General features: G+C 45.7%; 1 protein-coding gene and 1 long non-coding RNA gene across 4 annotated transcripts in view; both read left to right on the forward strand.

The window, feature by feature from the left end:
* Nucleotides 1-10,043, forward strand: part of SLAIN1 (SLAIN motif family member 1) — a 35,850-nt gene extending 25,807 nt beyond the window's left edge. For all 3 annotated transcript variants that reach the window (XM_083737823.1, XM_083737824.1, XM_083737825.1), the window contains 3 exons: nucleotides 3,396-3,551; nucleotides 5,561-5,858; nucleotides 9,874-10,043. In XM_083737823.1, coding sequence (XP_083593949.1) covers nucleotides 3,396-3,551; nucleotides 5,561-5,858; nucleotides 9,874-9,949 — 530 coding nt within the window. In that variant the 3' untranslated portion in view covers nucleotides 9,950-10,043. The remainder of the gene's footprint in view (nucleotides 1-3,395; nucleotides 3,552-5,560; nucleotides 5,859-9,873) is intronic.
* Nucleotides 1-22,659, forward strand: part of LOC310844127 — a 249,647-nt gene that overhangs the window by 119,392 nt on the left and 107,596 nt on the right. The window lies entirely within an intron of this gene.

Genomic DNA, 22,659 nt, shown 5'->3' on the forward strand with positions numbered 1-22,659 from the left:
AGCACTCCCACCCCCAATACAGTTTTACCTCTGCCGTAAACGGAGCAGGCAGGCTTAAGCCAGGTGCTATAGCTCCCCTCTGCAATCGGAGAATAATAATAATATATGCTTTGTAAGATTTCCTGTGATTATGGATGCAGGACTCTCTTTTTTTTTTGAACACCCTAAAGCGCTAAGTAAACGTTAAACATTATTCTTATTTCTCAATCATTTTACATTAATTATACAGGCTGAATATCTAGCTGTAGAAACAGGTCCCTGAACCTATATTATTAATTAGAAGTTAATAGCTATGTAAAATAAGCATGAATAATAAATACATCATAAGTGATCACGGTGATCAGTGCCCAGAAGCTGTTTAAATATGTTGCAGATGTAGTCCTAAGAAAATAAGTTTCTCTCCCTTTTCTATCTGATCATCTGTCATGGAGTTTTGCTGTTCTTTTTGTCATTATATCCCACATTAATCTAGCACAGTGGCATCATTCTGGAAGCAGTTTTTCCTGTCCCCTTACCCTGATTCTCTCTCTCTCTCTTTTTCTTATCCCACCTGTTTCCTTCCATAAGAACTTAGGAAGACATCTGTTAAATTGGACTGTATATTCATTTGGTCCAGCATTCTGCTCTCAGTGGTTGGTGTCAGGCCAAAGCATTTCGCTGCCTGAATTGGCCCCCTCCAGGTACATCGCCAGGTACATGCAGCATCATTCAGATACCAGTCCCTGCCTTCAACTGTTTCCTCCCACAGCATTCATGGTGCTGCCTGAAGCAGATGGCTTCACCTGGATTCACCACAGGACCATCCCTCCCAGGCAGGTCCTTCTAGAAATGGACGAACAAGACATGGAGGCAGTTTTTTTTTGTTCCCCTCCAGCATCTGTGGTATACTGCCTCTAGCATGGACGCTTTACTTAGCTTATCATGGCTTCCCTTTACTTCATCATCTTCCTTCTCACCCTGTTGGTGGTCTTGAATAACGCATGCTAATGCCTTTGCACTTTACTAATTGTCACTGCGACTGGTGTCAACTGTAGCAAACATCTCTATGGAAAGTTAACATACAGTGGTGCCTCACAAGACGAAATTAATCCGTTCCGTGAGGCTCTTCGTATAGCAGTTTTTTCGTCTTGCGAAGCAAGCCCATTGACAGCTTAGCGGATTAGCGCTGTTAGCGGTTTAGCGGCTTTTAGCGGATCAGCTGATAAGCGGCTTAGGGCTTAGGAAAAGGGGGGGGGGAGGAAAAAAACCCCGCAGGAACTTGCAAGACATTTTCGTCTTGCGAAGCAAGCCCATAGGGAAATTCGTTTTGCAAAGTGCCTCCAAAACGGAAAACCCTTTCATCTAGCGGGTTTTCCGTCTTGCGAGGCGTTCGTCTTGCGGGGCACCACTGTATTGGGTTGCTTCCAGTGCTGCACAAGCAGTGAGGCTTCCCACTCCTTCCCTCTCCCTGGACACCCTCCAGATCTACTCTTGAGGTTCCCCCAAACCGCGGGAAAAGATTCTGAGGGTGTGCAGGAGGCTGAATCAGGGAGAAGAGGAGAAGGAAGTTCCATTATGTAAGTGGAAGTCTTGTCACAAAGCAGCATATTGGGTTCAAGCAGCCGTGCGTAAACTAGTTACTATTGTTCTCAGTGTGCAGTTTTGCATTCTTGGCAAATAGCTTCTGGCAGGGCTGTAACACAAGCGCACGCAGTTAAATCTAGCTGCAGTATGACAAACAGAAGAAGAAAAGAGTTTGGATTTGATATCCCGCTTTATCACTACCCGAAGGAGTCTCAAAGCGGCTGACATTCCCCTTTCCCTTCCTCCCCCACAACAAGCACTCTGTGAGGTGAGTGGGGCTGAGACACTTCAGAGAAGTGTGACTGGCCCAAGGTAACCCAGCAGCTGCATGTGGAGGAGCGGGGAAGCGAACCCAGTTCACCAGATTACGAGTCCACCACTCTTAACCACTACACCACACTGGGCAGGAAGTGGGCATTTCATAGAATCATAGAGTTTGACGGGACCTCAAGGGTCTTATAGTCTTATAGTCCAACCCCCTGCAATGCCAGAATCACAAAGGCAGGAGAAGCCCCCTCCCCCACCCCCAGTGTGGTTGGTTTGAATATCATGTACATACAACGTTGCCTTTGACTTGCGAAACTGAATATGGCCCACCAAGCCAAGTTTGGTGACCTACCCTGTGTGATGGCTCAACAAACCTCATGTTCTGTTGGTTGGCTGGGGCTGGAACAACAGAATGGTTGTGTAGCTCATGTCCATGGCTGGTGGCTGCATCTGACTTGGGGAGGTCCTATGTTGTGTTAGGCAGATTTATGGTCTTCAATTTCCAAAGTGAAGATGGTTCAAGAATGGGTGTTGACGGCCACACATTCCCTATCCCCGGGGAAGAGGCTTATATGTGGCTGCAGTAATGTACTCGTTGGCTCTATCGGGAGTATAATCCAAGAGTCTGAAGGTAGCATGAGCATAATCTAAAGGAAAAGCTATCCTTCATCCAGGGAAGTTTCTTGCCTTCCATGTTAGTGCATAGCACTTCTACTATTGACAGTACTTTGAACTTGCCCAATAGTTTTTATGGTTTTTCATGTAAATACAAAAACAACATTTAACTAGGTACCTTCAGCTTTTCAGTATCAAAATATTTTTGCCCTAACTTAATTTCTTGCAGCTCTTAAGACGGCAGATCTACAGATATCAGATACTGGGAACAAAGAGTCGGAGCGGCTGTTGCCTTTAGTACCTTACTTAGCCAGCAAGTTAACTTCTGGGAAGTTAACAACAACAACAACAATTTATTATTTATACCCCACCCATCTGGCTGGGTTTCCCCAGCCACTCTGGGCAGCTTCCAACAAAATATTAAAATACAGTGGACGCTCGGGTTGTGAACGTGATCCGTGCGGGATGCACATTCGCAACCCGCAGCGGTGCGTCTGCACATGCATGTGTTGCGATTTGGTGCTTCTGCTCGTGCAACCACCAAAACCCGGAAGTAACCCGTTCTGGTACTTTCAGGTTTCGGCAGGTCCATAACAAAACAAAAAAAAAACGCAACCTGAAGCGGCTGTAACCCGAGGTATGATTGTACAGTTGTCCAAACATTGAAAGCTTCCCGAAACGCTGGCATCATACCAGGCTGTGGAAGACCCGGAATATTAGGTGGTGGTGGTATCATAGCTCCTCCTGGAGGTGGCACAGAGAATGGAGTAGGTGGAATTTTGCCTTGCTGAAATGCAGCCATTGTTGCCATTGCTGAGGACAGAATGTCACGTTAAGTTCTCCTTGGGCCCAGTCAAGGAGAGTTTCTTTTTATGTTATGAGACATTTGGTGAGAGGCGACTTGACCACAAGCGGTTCCTAATGGTGACGATGATTTGCCTTTGTTGCAGACAAGCTCCGAAGGAGCATGCCAAACTTGGCTCGGATGCCCAGCACCCCAACCCTCAGTACCAATGTTGGCCCTGCCATCACTGTGAGGAACAGCCTAAGCTTTGATTCTAATCTGCATGGAGCTGGTAACGGGATATCCAGAATACAGTCCTGCAGTAAGTGTGAAATCTTTATATTTCATTGTGGGATGGGACGCTGTCAGGGTACAGCGCTTTACAGTGGTACCCCAGGTTATAGACACTTCAGGTTACAGACTCCACTAACCCAGAAATAGTACCTTCAGGATAAGAAAAGAAATCGTGTGGCAGCGGCACGGCAGCAGCAGAAGGCCCCATTAGCTAATGTGGTACCTCAGTTTCAGATTAAGAACAGACCTCCAGAACAAATTAAGTACTTAACCCGAGGTACCACTGTATTTTAAATCACCAGTATTCTGGGATGAATCATGGGCAGTGGTCCTTTAATGCCAGACATGTCTGGGTTTTCTTCTTCCTAAAGGGTCAAAATTGTTTGTGTGCTTAAAAAAACCATTTTACACATTCATCAGGAACAAGTTACTAAGCTTTATAAAGAATTGGGGGTGGCGAGGTTCAAGTGTGGTTCTGTTTAACATACAAGCAATGTATACATTAGTCCAAACCGATTAGTCTGTTAAAATGTCCTGGCACTGAAAGAGAAAAAAAAATCAATATATAGAGAGGGTAAATGTGGTTTGGTGCTATTTTGCCCCTTTCTTGGTTTTTTAAAGGTACCTGAATGCTGTGTAGTTTGGGGTTTCACTTTTTTGTCACTCTTCCTCTGCCTTTTGGAAGGTGACTTTCAAACAGCTTCCCCTTAGCCAAACAACCAAACAAGGTAGTTCAAGGTCTTGAGGCTGCCGTATGACTTTTCCATCAACTTGGTCAATAAAACAGCAGCTGATGCCACCAGAGAGCAGAATTGCATAATGTCTTGGGTGCTTTAGCGCTGATTCCTAGTGACAATTTGTACTAAGCCAAATTTAGATTGTGCTGCTAAATCTGTACTGTCACTTTTTAGCTGTGAAACATGAAGCTGAGGGGATGTGGTTTTTTGAAGTAACAGATACTGAGTAGCAGTGTTCTACCTTGACAATATTTTTGAAGGGTGTCAGATATTTACATCAGTCTGGCTTAAAATTCTAGCTGAGTAAGAATTTGACTTGCTGGAACTGGCCAGAAGGAATTCAGAATTCGTTAGAGAACCAGTGTTAGGATTAAGATAGATGTGCAGAACTGATGTGGACCGGTTTTCAACAGTTGCTTCCCCTGGGAATTGCAGCAAAGGCAGTGCCTTGCGGTACCTTAAAAGTCTAACACAATATTTTGCGGCATAATTTTCCATGGACTTGAGTTCACTCCGCGAGATGCATGAAGTGAGTTGTAGTTCTGCAAGGTACACAAGGGATCTGAAGCACTTTCGCCAAGTTCCCAGGGTTTTCTAGGGGATAGGCACCCATGGCTCCTACTGAAGTACAAAGAAATGGTTCTGAATTCATGTACTGTAGTACAATACAGTGGTACCTCGGGTTAAGTACTTAATTCGTTCTGGAGGTCCGTTCTTAACCTGAAACTGTTCTTAACCTGAGGTACCACTTTAGCCAATGGGGCCTCCCTCTGCTGCTGCGCCACCGGAGCACGATTTCTGTTCTCATCCTGAAGCAAAGTTCTTAACCCGAGGTAATATTTCTGGGTTCGCGGAGTCTGTAACCTGAAGCGTATGTAACCCGAGGTACCACTGTACTTTTATTGGTGCACGTCTGCGTGACATAAGTGTTATATAAAATAAAACGAAATGACAGAGAAAACTTGGCATATAACAATATAACCTAGTAATTGGCTATCTGCAATTTCTCGGCCTATCCTGCTCCACTGGAGGTTTGTGAGGGCAAAATGCTGCTCTGAGCAAAACACAGCAAGGAAATATTAACAACCTCCATGGAACAAAGCCTTGTCTCTTTCTAGGTTACTGCAGCCTGAAGCCATCTTTTTGGGCTGGCTTTATTGTCTTACGTACTTGACCTATAAATGCATTTGACGAGTCTTGGGTTGCTTTCAGGAGTGTGTGGATCTCTGTGGCACACAGACTGGTAACCCCTTGGGTTTTTTGTGGTGTTTATTTATTTATTTGAGCTCCCTTTCTCTAGTTCCTTCTCCAGGGCAACTTCAACACAGAGTTCACAGTGTGGGACACTTTCCAATATCGGTTCGGCAGCCTCTCAAAGCCACAGCCTATGTCAGCCCAACCGTTCAAGGGAGCAGCAGCGGCGGCAGCGGTGGTGTTCCGTTGTCCGGCAACTTACAGCTGCACTCCAACACAGGCATCCCGATGCCAAACAAGACTGCAAACGCCAGCATTGCAGCTCGCAGTGGCCTCCCAAGGCCTTCCCTGGCCATAGGGGGGAGCAGCATACCCAGGAGCAAAATTGCACAGCCAATCCGAAGGTAGGAGTTGACTTGCTAAAGGGAAAAATTGGAGTGTATTTATGCAGCAACTGGACAGCTAGTTGAGCGATCAGCGCTCTCTGAAGAGCTGTCAGGAGGAGGCTGGACATCTCTTGAGTGAGAATTTGCAGCCCTGGAATAGCTCGGATTCTCTGGGAGAGTCATGAGAGCTAAACTGGTATCAAATGGATATAGGCTGAACAGTGCAGATTTGAATATAAGGCCTTAGCTTAACAAGTCTGTTGTAGATCAATACTTTTTCTTGAAGTTATAACCAACTCTGTTACGGGGGACGGAGGGTGATTAAAGAAAAGCAAGTTGCAACTTACTTCTGAGTAAACATGCATAGGGTTGCCTTTATAGGTAAAGGGACCCCTGACCATTAGGTCCAGTCATGACCGACTCTGGGGTTGCAGCGCTCATCTCGCTTTATTGGCCAAGGGAGCCGGCGTACAGCTTCCGGGTCATGTGGCCAGCATGACTAAGCCGCTTCTGGTGAACCAGAGCAACGCACGGAAAAGCAGTTTACCTTCCCGCCGGAGTGGTACCTATTTATCTACTTGCACTTTGACGTGCTTTCGAACTGCTAGGTTGGCAGGAGCAGGGACCAAGCAATGGGAGCTCACCCCGTCACGGGGATTCGAACCGCCGACCTTCCGATCGGCAAGTCCTAGGCTCTGTGGTTTAACCCACAGCGCCACCCGCGACCTTTTAGGGCTGCCTTTATGGACTACCTAAAAAGGATGCACTTGGCCACCACCTGAGCCCATAATAGAAGCCTCACATGACCACTTTTTCTAGGGCTGAGTATAGACTTTAGTTTAGAGGAGTCACTCCCCACAAATTTAGCTGTTGTTGGAAACCTCAGCAAAGGAGAATGCTCTTGTGCTCAGGTCCCACCTGTGCCTTTTCCCACAGGTATTTGGTTGGCCCATGTGACAACAGGATGTTGTAGTCTTCAAATAAGCACCTACCACAGGCAAAAAAGGAGTGAGAAACTGCCTTTAATAATATGCAAGAAGTCCCTTTCATGCAACACTTTCTGTATCCTTCGGAAATAAATTACGCTGTGTCATGTGTAATTTATGAGGGAAATAGACTTTCTCTTTTTTTGCTGCCTGACTGCAGCTGAACCAACTGGAGATAAGATTTTGAGAGTTGCCCAAACAAAGCTGCAGTTGACTTGGAGAGTCAGGCCTACTCTTCTTCTGCTCTTCTGTTCTCCTGCGGGGTTGATCAGCAGACTTTCCCAAGAAGAATAAGAAAAGTGCTTTCCAACTCCCTCCTTTTAAGAATATTTTAAAGCAAAAGGAAGCCAGCGATCACATAAACCTAGCCTGCAACCCACTAAACAGAATGCTGCCTGCTAAAAGGTAAAGGTAAAGGGACCCCTGACCATTAGGTCCAGTCGTGACCGACTCTGGGGTTGTGGTGCTCATCTCGCTTTACTGGCCGAGGGAGCCGGCGTACAGCTTCCAGGTCATGTGGCCAGCGTGACTAAGCCGCTTCTGGCGAACCAGAGCAGCGCACGGAAACGCCGTTTACCTTCCCACCGGAGTGGTACCTAGTTATCTACTTGCACTTTGACGTGCTTTCGAACTGCTAGGTTGGCAGGAGCAGGGACTGAGCAACAGGAGCTCAATGCCGCCTGCTAGCGAGTAGCAAATAGAGGAGATCACTCAACCCCTAGCAGAGCTCGTAGCATTGGAGAGGAGGCATAGTTCATCAGTAGGACATGTGCTTAGCATGCAGAAGGCCCAGGGCCAATTTCAGGCATCTCCAACTGAAAGTAGCATGTGATGGGAAAGACCCTGATGAGACAGACGATGCTTGGGTAGGTAGACTAATGGTCTGACTCGGTAGAAGGGGGCATCACCCTGTGTTCCTGTGGCTGATGAGCTGTGCCTGGTTTTGTAGGTCACAAGTTGTGCAGACCAGCTATGTTTTGTTTTTTTCTAACGGAGCAGCTGGAACACCGTCAGCTACTGCAGTGTGATATTTCCTTGGGGAACCCTGATTAAGTTATCCCGTTTCGTTAAGCCAAGAGCCATTTAACAATTCGACATCCACTTTAATTGTGTTGATAGTTTGATAATGAAGTGTTACTAAATGTTAGATATCTGTAATTAAAGGTAGCAACCCAAGGGCTAAGTTCTGGCGCACCGCTGGGCAGCTTAAAAATACCTTTGGCTTCAGTAGGATTTGAGCAACTTAACTTTGTGCATGGATTGCTGCTAAGGTGGTTCAGCACTGGGTCAGGGAGAACTTACCTGCATCGTTCTTGAAATAGTAGCATGTGGGAGATGCAGGGAAGCCTTCTATAATTGGCAGTAAAGTATATTAACCTGTACCTCTTACCTTGGACAGTCTATCCAAAAACACTGTCTGGAAATCTGCAAAATCATTGGCACACAGTTGCTGAATCTACCACAGAGCTACCATGTCTCCCAAAATTACTGAAAAAAGGGCGGGGCGGGGAAGGTGGATTCGAAGCTCACTCATATTTTGGAAGGAACTCTGCATGTTTACAGCTGTTGAGAAAATGGTCTCTCTTAGCAGTACCTCACAAATTATGGCTGCGCACATGCCATACATTTAAAGCACATGACTGCCCCTAAAGAATTGTAGGAGCTATAGTTTAAGGGTGCTGGGAAACTACATTTCCCAGGCTTCTTTGAGAGAAGCCGTGTGCTTCAAATGCATGGTATGTAAATGGAGCATGTTTTTAGCATGTACCATATGGTAAAATGGTTACGTGAGGAGGACTTAATACATAATCTGGAAGACGTGTACCTTCATCATGGAGCTTGTGAGTCAACCAGCCTCCCAGCTCTGTTAATATTTTTTTAACTGCATATTTCATCACTTGTGATGCATGGTTGACATGTATGGCCAGGATTTTCTGGGCCCACTGCACTGTATGTGGATGAAGCCCACTGACACAGCTTTGCATAAAATTTACATGTGTCTTGTTGTATTTGAAAAACCTAGTCCCATCTTTGAGGGACTATCAGAAGCCTCTTATCTGAGAGTGATGGTTCATTTTTAAAAATGAAAAGAAGGCTAAAGCCTCTTTCCAAACTCTGTAGGGATGACAGACAGATACTTTGTGTTGCCTTCTCTTAAGCTATAATTTAATACCTCTGTTCCTCTGAAGTGGCCCCTGAAATCTACCACTAGCAGCCTAGGCATTTTTTCATGTCGGGGTGGGGTGGGGGAGCGCTGAGGAGAAATGAGTTTCAACAAGGTGTAGACTAGTGGTGCTTCCTCAGTTTGCAGTTGGCAGTTTAGTCCAGGGGTCAGCAACCTTTTTAAGCTGTGAAAAAGTCCACCATCCTTCAGACCATGTGGTGGGCCGGACTATATTTTGGAAAAAAATAATGAACCCATACCTATGCCCCACAAATAACCCAGAGATGCATTTTAAATAAAAGGACAATTTCTACTCATGTAAAAACACGCTGATTCCCGGACCATCTGTGGGCTGGATTGAGAAGGCGATTGGGCCGCATCCGGCCCATGGGCCTTAGATTGCCTACGCCTGGTTTAGTCCATGGGGAAAATAGAAGAGAAATTCTGAATTCTTTATTAGTGTTTCTTGAATCTGTCATTTTAGATATTAGGAGTCATCACATCTCCCGGGGGCTTCCTATCTTGATTCTTGATATCCTTCCCTACACAACATAGATAACTGGGGCTGCCTACGCACAGCACCTTTAAAGTACATTCTTTCCCTCAAAGAATTCTGGGCACTGGAGTTTAGTGCTTTCAGAGTTAAAATTGCCAGCAATCCTACAGTGCCCAAACTTCTTTGAGTGGGGAAAATGTGCTTTGAAGCTATAGCCTCAGCTGCTTTCCTCACGGGAACAGTCATGCAGTCAAAAGGCTCTCTTGACCCCATCCTTTTGCATTGTGAAAGGCAACAGATGCATCGACAAAGTAGTTTCTTCTCTGTAATGTGTGTTGTCACTCTTTTCCCCAGTGCTTACCCTGAATTGTTTGTTTCTTGAAACAGTTTTCTCCAGCCGCCAAAACCTCTTTCTTCGCTTAGTACTCTACGGGACGGCAACTGGAGGGATGGCTGCTATTGACAATGGGTCGAGCCGAAATTCAGATTCTCCTACCCAGCTGGCTGGGTAAATATAACTGTGAGAGGCTGGGTGAATAACACAGGGCTGTTTCTTACTCTTCTGTCATTGTCGTTGGTCACTAAACATATTACTTAGTTGTTTGCTCAGAAAAACAAACAAACAGCAGTGTTGTCAAATTAACGTTGCAGCATTATGGTTTAGGTTTTTAAAAACACATGCATAAAGTATCCCACTGGGGGGAGCCAAAATGTGACTTCTGGGTGCTTTGCCATAACAGTGTTCAGATCTCTTTGATTTGTGTACTACTTTTTGTTGCTTTAACGAGTTCCCTTGCAAATTGACAAAATACATCCATATCCTTACCTGCTTCTTCTTTTGTAGCCTTTCCAAGGGAGTGTATTTTTGCACACCCACACCCACATTTTGCTTGAATCATAGGGTATCAAAGCATTTTGTGTGTGCCATAAATCTACCCCCCCATACTTTTTAATAGTAAGATACTGTTATGTTCAAGATGTTTCTAACCATGCCAATCTCCCCAAATCCAGCTACAGCTATCCACGCACAGATGCAGACATCCATACACATATTTCTAACTGCATGGGGGAATATGGCTGGTTTCCAGCTGCTTAAGAAGTCACATCCAGTTCCAGTCAGATTCTTGGTGATACTCAGTTCACCTGTTCTTGGGCCTGTGTGTATGTTAGAGAGATGGGGCGAGGTGTCTGGAATTAGACCTTTCCCTACTTTTGGGACTTGAAAAAGAGTATTTCCCCCCCCCCCTTACATCACATGCCAGGTCTATTCTTGAGTACATATATTGTTGGATTGAGGCCATGATGGACAAGATGACAGCTGTGTTGTATGTTTAAGTTGTGAGAGCACACACTAAAGTATTTGCTCGAAACTGCCATGACTTCCTGGTCAACACGAACCTGTCTCTCATTTCCTTGTTCCAATGTTAATTTATTATCACGGGGGTGTTGTATTTATAAAGAGGGCATAAATTGCATTGCACTTGAAAGATGCGATGGTCTCTTAAATGGTTGGGTTTCGATACTTTGTAATAAAGAATAAAATTGCAATGTTTTATTAACACTTGTGTTTGGTGAAAACAAACAGGTTTTCATGGAAGTAAAACTTTTTTGATAGACCTTTTGCAAGAAAAAAAATTGCACTAATCAATGCTTTCTTACTATGGGGATATGATTTTAATACTTGATTACAACTTGTATTCTGCTGATCTGGAATGTTTCAGAAATAAAGAAATCTATTTCAGCAATCTCATGCCATTCTTGGATGTGCAATAGAAATAGTGAGTCTGTCTCTTATTTCCTTAGTAGAATGGAGAGTTCCTGTGTTAGTGAGCAAATTGTGACTGAAAAAAATTGACAGTGTAAGTTACAGGCACTTGGTACTCCAGCTGCTCAATCCAGCCTTTAGGTGTTCCATTTGCCCTCCAGAACCACATTTATCTCTTAGGTGGCACAACTGATCGCATCTGGCTGTTAGCCAGAAGGTTGGTGGTTCGAGCCCACCCAGCGATGGCCGGGGGCAGGATTCTGGACTATATACCAAGAGCAAACTCAGTCCCCAGGTGCTGGTCTTGATATAGCCAAAATAGCCCCAGCCATATCAGCATCCTTCAGGGAGCCCCACAATTTGCAGATCTACACAAAATCTTTAGGGAACAGAATAAAACCTAAGTGGAGAGCGTTGGACTTTTGCGCCAACACAGAGTGTGTGCAGTGGCGTAAAAATAAAAGCCTGTCCTCAATATCTTTGCTTAGATTTATTTCAAAAACATATCAGTCAAACGCTGCACGCCATCACTCCTCCTCGCCAGCAACATACAAAAATATTTATCAATTTAAATAGTTTTCAAATAATCAATTATCCTATCACATCCCTTCCTGCATCCAGTGAAGAAAATAATTAGTCAAATAGGCAAGAGACCACAGGTGTGAAGCTAAGTACCGTATTTTTCGCTCTATAAAACGCACCAGACCGTAAGACACACCTAGTTTTTGGAGGAGGAAAATAAATATTCTGAATCTCAGAAGCCAGAACAACAAGAGGGATCACTGTGCAGCGAAAGCAGCAATCCCTCTTGCTGTTCTGGCTTCTGGGATAGCTGCGCAACCTGCATTCACTCCATAAGACGCACACACATTTCCCCTTACTTTTTAGGAGGGAAAGGTGAGTCTTATAGAGCAAAAAATACAGTAGGTCAAACTGCAAACATACACCTGTGAGCTTCAGTTAATCAACCCTGTTCCTGCTTAGTATCATTGACCACTTTAAGATAAAGAAAAAACAACGGAGAGAAGGGTGGCCAAAATTACTGAGCTCTAAGCATTCTTGGTGGCCAAAGAATTAGGAACATACATTGTTGGGTGGAGAATAATGGAATGTTCTGACAGTCAACATGGCTAGCTGGAACACTGAAACGTGGGGTTACGGGTCCCACTCCTTTATTACGTACCTCAGACATATTTTCCTGCGCTCCCCCTCATAGCTCTACCTGAAAGCACCTGGTGTTCTGAAGCCAGGTATATTTGGAAAAGGGTGGGTGGGAAACTTTACCTTGCAGGGCTGTGTCCTCCAGGGTCGCAAAAGTGGACTGAAAAAGGTCACTTGTTGAACCCTGTCACCGGAGCCTCCATTAGCGCACCATGTATCAGTGCCACAGGTCGCTGGTATGACACTCAGCATGTTGCACTATAAGGTGTTCTGGCTTTTTGCCTTGCAGCATACAAATACCTAAATATGCAAAAGTGAAAAGACATGGAGCACAACATTCCTGAGTTTACCATCCCGGCCTAATTTCTTATCAGCCTAGAGTTGTTTAGTTCAATTTGTGCATGTCTCTGTGGTTGGAAAGGAACATTTTAAAAAGGAGGTAACTGCTACAGTTTCTTGTTTCTGTTCATAGTGGGAGATTGTGGGTTACAGAGCCCTAACCTGGGTCTGGTATCTCCTAAGGGCAAATCAATGAGGTGGAGAAATTGTTGATGACACTTTGTGCCTTCCTCAGTTCAATTGGCCCTGTTAAAACCAGGGAGTAAAACAGTAACTACCGTATTTTTCGCCCTATAGGACGCACCGTCCCATAAGGCGCACCTAGTTTTTTTGGGGGGAAATAAAGGGGGAAAAAATATTTTCCCCCCCCAGGCACGGGGCTGGGGCGGGGGAGGCCCGAGCTTCCCCCGCCCCAGCCCCCAAACAGGCAGCTCTCTGCAAGCCATGGGAGCCCAGCGCTGGCTCCCGCTGCTTGCGGAGAGGTCCGCGAAGCCTGGATGCGCTGAGCTCAGCGCGCGCAGGCTTCGGCATGCAGGCAACTCTCCGCAAGCAGCGGAAGCGCTCCCGTTGCTTGCGGATAGCTTCCTGAAGCCTGGAGAGCGAGAGGGGTCGGTGCGCACCGACCCCTCTCACTCTCCAGGCTTCAGTGAAAGCCTGCATTCGCCCCATAGGACGCACACACATTTCCCCTTCATTTTTGGAGGGGAAAAAGTGCGTCCTATAGGGCGAAAAATACGGTAATTAAATGTCCATGTTCTTCTTGGGTCCTGTAGAAACTCCACTTTACAATAACCATACACACTGTGTGAGGGTCACTTTACAGAAACTCATCTTCCCTTTCCACCCACTTCAAGACAATCTTGTGTGCTACATCAGATATGAAAGTCATATTAGTATGGTTTTGGTCACTTTCCCCTTCAAAATGAGCAGGGCCCTGACCGTTTCACATTTATTTTGCAGAATTATAAATTGGTTCACAACTAAAAGTTATTGGAGCATTGTACAATGAAATATTAAATATAAAATTGTTTTGTTTTTAGAATTATGCAGTTAATTCCATGGACTGGCTGGGTCACACAAAAATTGTCTTCAGTAGCTGCTTGCCTGAATTCAAGTGCTAACTCCAGAAGGCTGGAGTTGCAACACTAAAAGCCCAGTTTATGTTGTATGCTACGCACACCTCGGAGGTATGCAACAGTGCCTCATCAGAGGACCACAGTTGCTGGCTGGGAAGGGGGGGGGCATCTGCTTCTATGCATAACAAAGACACACTGGCAAAAGTGTGAAGAGTGTTCATGGCATATCATTTTATCAACTACAGAAGTATAAGGTGGTAGGAATTGTCTAATCTCTTAACAGCAAGGGGGCCTGCTGTTCAACTCATTCAACCCTCCTCGTTCAGTTCAGGAGCAAGCAATATGGATCTCTGAATCAGAGCATTCACATGCAAATTGAATAAGAAATGCACTTCAGTCAAATCTACATCTCCCTCAAGCAGCAATTTCTGCCACAGATGCAAGAAGACATTAACCCTTGCCCAGATTGTCCAGAGCTTTGGGCTGGGTTGGCAGATATGCTTTATCTGTTGATGGACAGCTGCCCTGACTCGGCCCCAAACACACTGACCAGATGCTTGGAAGCTGTGGCTAGATGGCTGTGTGGGAGCTTGTTGAAGTTAAATCCTTCGAAGGCAGAGGTCCTCTGGCTAGGTCGGGACGACATGGGGTTGGAGGACCAACTCCCATCTCTTGCAGGGGCTCAGTTAGTGCCAGCGCCTTCTGTCAAGAGTTTGGGTGTAACCTTCGATGCCTCCCTTTCCATGGAGGCGCAGGCTGCAGCCACAACAAAGGTGGCATTTTTCCATGTCTGCCGTATTAAGCAGTTGGTCCATTATCTTTCTCGCCCTGATCTGGCCACAGTGATCCATGCGACGGTCACCTCCAGGCTTGATTATTGTAACTCACTCCTTGAAGCTGACCCAGAAACTCCAGCGGGTGCAGATGCTGTGGCGAGGCTCCTTACGGGGTCCTTGCCACAAGATCACATTCATCCAGTGATTTACCAGCTGCACTGGCTCCCGGTGGAGTACAGGCTCAGGTTTAAGGTGCTGGTTTTGACCTTTAAAGCCCTATGCGGCCTAGGACCCTCGTACCTACGGGACCGCCTCTCCTGGTACGCCCCGCGATTGGTCTCAACTAGGGCCAGGGCCTTTTCAGTACTGGCCCCGACTTGGTGGAACGCTCTGTCACAAGAGACTAGGGCCCTGCGGGACTTGACATCTTTCCGAAGGGCCTGCAAGACAGAACTGCTTCGCCTGGCCTTTGGTTTGGACTCAGTCTGACCCTTATGTTTCCCTTCCCTTATGGTTTTGATCTATGGGCTATTTTTAAAACGAGGCTGCATTTAAAATTGCATTTTAACCTGTATTTTAAATTGGTTCTTTTCCTATTATGTTTCTGCTGTAATTTTATTGGTGTTAGCCACCCTGAGCCCGGCTCTGGCCAGGGAGGGTGGGGTATAAATAAATTATTTTTTATTATTATTATTATTATTATTATTATTATTATTATTATTATTAGAATATTAATTTAAAATCCATAGAAGTAAAGCATGTATTTGTGCAAATCTCAATTGCTGCATTTTATTTTCTGTACATTGCATTACAAATTCATGACACCTGTGGCTTTTAAATTATACCAAGGCTTAGCCCCGGAATCCGTTTTACATGCCAGACCATGGGATGGTGAAGAAAAGTGCCTTTGAGCATGTGCAGCGTGCTTTTTCCTCGTGACAGTAGTTCGAGTCCATTAAAGAGTCCAATTAAAAGGGTGGAATGCCACAGCCGATGGCATGCTATTTCAGCAGGCTTGCACCTCGGCACATCTCAGATTCCTTCCCAGTTAGGTTGCAACCCTGTACACCAAGGGGGAGGGAAGGGGAGACAGTATCACTCCCCTGAGCCCAGGGCTACGTACTCAGTAGTGGGCTAGGTCAAAAACATAGAGTAAAAGCAAGCATATGTGATATAAGTGGGGCATCAGAGGTTTTTTTAAAGGATGGCTTCCCCACCCTGTCCCATTGCACACAAAAAAGCTGCTGCCTCAGCTCAGGGAATAAGGGGTCCTTGAAAAAATCTAAAGTTCTCAGCTGATTAAGTCTAGGTGCTGTGTAAGTAAAGGCAAAGGGACCCCTGACCATTAGGTCCAGTCGTGACCGACTCTGGGGTTGCGGTGCTCATCTCGCTTTATTGGCTGAGGGAGCCGGCGTACAGCTTCCAGGTCATGTGGCCAGCATGACAAAGCCGCTTCTGGCGAACCAGAGCAGCGCACGGAAACACTGTTTACCTTCCCGCTGGAGTGGTACCTATTTATCTACTTGTACTTTGACATGCTTTCAAACTGCTAGGTTGGCAGAAGCAGGGACCGAACAACAGGAGCTCACCCTGTTGCAGGGATTGGAACCGCCGACCTTCTGATCAGCAAGTCCTAGGCTCTGTGGTTTAACCCACAGCGCCACCCTAGGTGCTCTGTGAGCCTCACCAAAAAACCATCTTCATAATGACGCATAATCTACATGTCCAGTTCAGACAAAAGGTTCAAAAGCATCTGCCATAACATGTCCAGCCTTCTCCCGAAGCTACTCAGTGCAAGGCACAGTTTGTAATAAGGGATTTATTTATTATTTTTTTTGAAAACAGTCCATTTGTGACCCATCAGCAAAGGATTAGTGCAAGGGTGAAGATGCATCTTGTGTAGCATCTCCACCCAAGTGACTAAGCATGAAGGTAAAAGGAAGTTAAGCAGACAGGTGAGCTAAATGTCAGTGTGAACAGAAGATGAATGATATTTAATCATTTGAGTTATTCATCATCAGCTGGAGGTGAAACAAGGGTATAGCAACTGGATCTGCAGGAGCTAAATCTTAGATGGGTAATCCTTTCGAAATCTGCAGTTCAGCTCCTTGGTTTCCAGAAAAGATCCTGTTAAAACTTGCAGCTCTCCTCTGGCAGAGAAGCCCTGAGTGGCTACAGTAAACCTCAGCCAGGGACCTAAACTAAACCTAACTTTGGAAAGGGGAGGCAAATAAGCATATAGTTCCACATTAGCTAAGCCCCCAGTGCAGAACTAGTCTACAAACAAAAAGTGTAAGCTTAGCTTTCAGTTTCAGCTCAATGGAGTCTAGGGATGCATGAATCTCCTAATTCTGGTTTCTTTCCATTTCTTTTCCCCATTCTTAAGTCAACATCATTTTGTGATTCTTTTCAAATCAAAACTAGTAACAGAATCTGAAACTGAATTTAAGCTTGTTCCTGTCTTACGAAGTCACTGTGAATGGTAATTATTTTGCTGTCCACATGAGGGCACTACGGACTCTGAATTTTCCTTGGTCATCCTCTGGGCTCTTTCGTAATCTTGCCAATATCATCTGCTGACACAGCAGGTCGTTTCCTGCCTTGTGTTCAGATGCAGAGATTCACAATTTCATCTTGCAGGGAGTTGAGAGCTACTATGAGTAATGCTTCCTAACTGCTCATTATTGGCTTCTATCAGAAGTGGTGGCATAAGTAATGTGAAGTTTCAGGCATTCATTAGAAAGTTATCTGCCAATATTTTGGCTTGAAGTAAAACGTCCTAGTTTTAAAATATTGTTGTTTGATGCTGTTTAGCATGGAGAGTGTATTCTGTATGTGGGGACTGGTTTGTAAAGGTAAAGGGTAAAGGGACCCCTGACCATTAGGTCCAATCGTGGCCGACTCTGGGGTTGTGGCACTCATCTCGCTTTATTGGCCAAGGGAGCTGGCATACAGCTTCCGGGTCATGTGGCCAGCATGACTAAGCCGCTTCTGGTGAACCAGAGCAGTGCACGGAAACGCCGTTTACCTTCCCGCCAGAGCAGTACCTATTTATCTACTTGCACTTTGACATGCTTTGGAACTGCTAGGTTGGCAGGAGCAGGGACCGAGCAACGGGACCTCATCCCGTTACGGGGATTTGAACCGCCGACCTTCTGACCATACATACATATTAATAATGTGATAATTGCAGTGTATGCCAATACGTATAGTGCAGCAGAGTGTTGATCTCTAGAAGTGGAGAGACCTGGGTTCAAATCCCCATACAGACCATAAAGCTCACTGGCTGATCTTGAGCCAATCACCTCCCAGGGCGGTTGTGGAGATAAAAGGGGGAAGGGAAAGAGAAACTGGATCAAATATCAAACGTTTGCCATAGATATAAGATTCCAGTAAGCTTCGCACAATAAAATAACTCGGAGAAAAAACATACATTAATCTGACCTCCCTCAATGGGATAACAATGGCCTGTTATCTGTGAATGAGCAAATGGCGTACAGCGGAACAACTTCAGGGCCTATAAAGAGGGCAGTGGCAGCCGATGCTTTCCCTGACAGTTCTCCTGGTTAGTGCAAACTGCAGCTTGGCCACCCAGCCCTCCACTCCCAGGGAGCTGGGGGAGGGCAGGGTGATTCAAGGGTGACCCCAGAGCCTGTTGGAAACAACTTCCCAACACACCAGAGCAACTCTCTGGTGGTCCTCTCTGGCTGTAAAACTCTCTCAGTCCAGAGAGACCGGTAATAAGCGACCCCTCCCTCCTGAGAGGAGCACTTCTGGCATGTCATAGCAGAAGAAAGAGTCAACCGTAGTTCTAAAACTACTTTATTTACAGTCTATATATGCAGAGAATCCATCTGTGCTCTTTAAGCATCAGTACAGAACAGCAACACAATCAGAAGTGAAACTAACTTCCAACAGTGCTGAGACTTCCTGTCTCACGCTCTCTCAGACACTCACATGATATACACAAAACATAGTGCTACAGCTGGAGCAGCACGGTTGGATAAAAATCCTAACAGAGCCCACCTTGTCTGGAAATCCCTCCAAACTGGCCCTAGCCCCGCACAAAAAGTATCTCTCTGGAGTCACGTTGTGATAGAGATCTTGTAAATGGTCAGGGGTGTAGGAAGGGGGGTGCAGCCCGTCCCAGGTGTCACCATTGAGGGGGGTAACAAAATGGCACACCGCGGGGGACGGCACTTACCGCGGGGCATGGCCTGCATCGCACCCAAACCATGCATCTCTCCCGGGAGTTGCTTGGGGACCTGCGCTGCCTGAAATGGCAGCGTGGGGCTTGTGTCCGCCAGGCGGACTCCGTGGGCAGCTCGCCGCGGCACCCCTGTGCACGGATTACCATAGTGCCCCCATGTGACGCCCCACCCCCTGCGCGGATCACCCCACCCCCGTGGCTCCAGGTCCAACAGAAGCACAATGAGACTCATTTTGGAACAGATGTTGAGTCATTCACAACAGTGGGATCATATTGTGGAGGGATCCTTCGCAGTTGCTTGTGAGTTGGGAGGGGAGGGGATGGGAAGGGGGACCAGATATAGGCCGCAACCCTATTACACACCAACCTGAAAGTAAATTGCATTGAATTTGCAATGGGACTGACTTCTAAGTGGACATGCATACCAGTGAGCCGTCAGTGAAGGCATGTAGTTCCAACTGTAATTTGCTTGTTCCTGTTTTTCTACTAGATAGTTTCCCAGCCTGTTCTTGCTCATTTTTTCTGCTGCTGAGTAGAATGCTTTTTAAGACACTAGATGGCTCCCTTTGGACGTTTTCACATACAGCTCCTTCCAGATTCTAGTGGGGAGAGGGCAATGATTTTGCAAGCAACCAAAATATCCATCTGTACATGTGTTGATAAAGCAGACAAAAATATCACACCACCAGTACCAAAATCTAACGTATCCAGAGGAAAGCAATTTCGTTCCATTCCTATTTTTTGCTGAAATTACGTATCACAAGCTCTCAAGAAAATCTAACAGAGACATGAATTTCTGAAAGAAAATAAAGCAACATTTGCCACGAACTATTATTCTAGAGATACAGGATTAGTGTGCAGTAACTAACTGGATGCAATGCACACAGTATTCCTATGAAATTTACGGTGCAATCTTTTGCATATCTCTCCTGCACACATTTCTCCCAATATGCTCAATGGTACTTGTGTTCAGGCAAACATGCACAGGACTACAACCTTAGCTGCTTATTATTGACATGTATATAGGGCACAATCCAGTCAAAATTAAATAGCGTTAAGCATATATACAGTTCACTAAGGTTGAAGGGATTTTAAAATGCTTAATTCTCATTGAATTGAGCCCATTTAATGTGTGTGTGTCTCTTTCTCTCTGTGTGTATAATAGGGACACACAGTGTATAATAGGCACAGTAGCAAGAACAAAACCAACAACAGCAAGTCACTTTCAAAGCTGTAATAAGGCTGGAATTTCTCATTGTCACTTTCCAAAAGCAAATGATCTTTTGGTCACAAAACCCATTAATCATTTCTGTTACTTTATTCCCTGCCATGACTGCTGGTCTGGATAGGGCAGTTGTGCAATGGGCTCTCAGGTGCACTGTCACCACACTTGTCTTATATTCCCGCAAACCCTGAGCAAAAGTGAAACCTGGGAGCTCTGGGCAAGGACCTATGAGAGGAAGCAGAGAGCGCATCCAGTTTACTTGTCTGTCATCAAGAAAATAAAGAGGACATTTTCGATCAAGGTCACATGCACACCATACCTTGTGTCATGGGAAAAAATGTCCACTTCCCATGAGAAACACAGTAGGAGAGTAATAATAATAATAATAATAATAATTTATTATTTGTACCCCGCCCATCTGGCTGGGTTTCCCCAGCCACTCTGGGCGGCTTCCATAGAAACCAAAAAACACTAAAATATCATACATTAAAAACTTCCCTGAACAGGGCTGCCTTAAGATGTCTTCTGAATGTCAGGTAGTTGTTTATCGTTTTGACATCTGATGGGAGGGCGTTCCACAGGGCGGGCGCCACTACCGAGAAGGCCCTCTGCCTGGTTCCCTGTAGCTTTGCTTCTCGCAATGAGGGAACCGCCAGAAGGCCCTCGGCGCTGGACCTCAGCGTCCGGGCAGAACGATGGGGGTGGAGACGCTCCTTCAGGTATACTGGGCCGAAGCCGTTTAGGGCTTTAAAGGTCAACACCAGCACTTTGAATTGTGCTCGGAAACATACTGGGAGCCAATGTAGGTCTTTCAAGACCGGTGTTATGTGGTCTCGGCGGCCGCCCCCAGTCACCAGTCTAGCTGCCGCATTCTGGATTAGTTGTAGTTTCCGAGTCACCTTCAAAGGTAGCTCCACGTAGAGCGCATTGCAGTAGTCGAAGCGGGAGATAACTAGAGCATGCATCACTCTGGCGGGACAGTCTGCGGGCAGGTAGGGTCTCAGCCTGCGTACCAGGTGGAGTTGGTAGACAGCTGCCCTGGATACAGAATTGACCTGCGCCTCCATGGACAGCTGTGAGTCCAAAATGACTCCCAGGCTGCGCACCTGGTCCTTCAGGGGCACAGTTACCCTATTCAGGACCAGGGAGTCCTCCAAACCAGCCCGCCCCCTGTCCCCCCAAAACAGTACTTCTGTCTTGTCAGGATTCAACTTCAATCCATTAGCCGCCATCCATCCTCCAAGTTATTTAGCAAAGGGCACATGCTGTTGAGGAAGACACCAAGGTGAATTCCAACAGTGCATAGATTACACAGGGTTATACAGTGGTACCTCGGGTTACATACGCTTCAGGTTACATACGCTTCAGGTTACAGACTCCGCTAACCCAGAAATAGTACCTCAGGTTAAGAACTTTGCTTCAGGATGAGAACAGAAATTGGGCTCCGGTGGCGCAGTGGCAGCAGGAGGCCCCATTAGCTAAAGTGGTCTTCAGGTTAAGAACAGTTTCAGGTTAAGTACGGACCTCCGGAACGAATTAAGTACTTAACCCGAAGTACCACTGTACAGAGGCATTTCTTCACCTTAGTTTGACGCATGCGTAGAAGTTGAGTCACGTACACAATGAGAACTGAAAAACAGGATGCTTGTCTTACCAAGGTCAGATGCCCATTTCATCACATCTATGCCCAAGCCTGGGCCTTATCTCTCACCACTTAACCTAACGGGTATGGGGGAAATTGTGCCAGGCTGTGACCAATTCCTCCACATCTTATAGAACTCTTACACCACTTTAACAGTGATGGTTTCCCCCAAAGAATCCTGGGAACTGTAGTTTGTGAAGGGTGCTGAAAGTTCTTAGGAGAGCCCTCACAAAACTGCAATTCCCAACACCCCACATAAAACTTTTGATAACAGAAGCATCTGGGTTTTTTTAATAGCAGATATTATACTGGCCTAGAAAACAGACCCGTAGGAGAGATGGAAGAAATGTAATGCGGTAGATTCATTTATCTTTCTACCAAAGCACAGTGCACAATCTACTACTGTTTTTTGCAAACAGCTGTTTAGCAAGGGAACGCATAAAGTTCTAATTTGCAGCCTGGAATTGTTTAATTGATATAAAGAGGCTTTAGAGGACAGGCCTGAAAACTCAAAATCAACTTAACAAATTAAAGTGGCAAATGGCAACGATACGAATTGTACTGAAGACATGTGGAAATAATTCAGTACCAGAAGCATGAAAGAACTGCTCCAACGCCCCCAGCCAGTCTTTTCTGCTGCCGTATGGCCTCTCCTGAGCCCTCTAGTCTGCACACATTTGCAGGTGTGGTGCAGGATCATATCACCAATGTTGAAGTAAGATTCAACTGCCCATGCAGCTGGCTTCTGGAAGTGGACTATGGAGGGGTCACCATTATGTTTTCCACCTCAGGCAGTTTTGGGAAGCCCCCTGAGTATAGATGCTGATAGGTTGCCTGGTGTGGATTTAGAAAGGATAATAAAGAATCTCAGAGAATTCATAGATGGAAAGAAATGACTACGCTTAGCCGGGAAATGAAGACTAACCACAAATGCCAAACAATTAGAAAATGTTGGGAGGAAGCACATTTCCGCCTTAGA

Source organism: Podarcis gaigeae (genome assembly GCF_964106915.1).
Source record: "Podarcis gaigeae genome assembly, chromosome: 4".
Taxonomy (NCBI): domain Eukaryota; kingdom Metazoa; phylum Chordata; class Lepidosauria; order Squamata; family Lacertidae; genus Podarcis; species Podarcis gaigeae.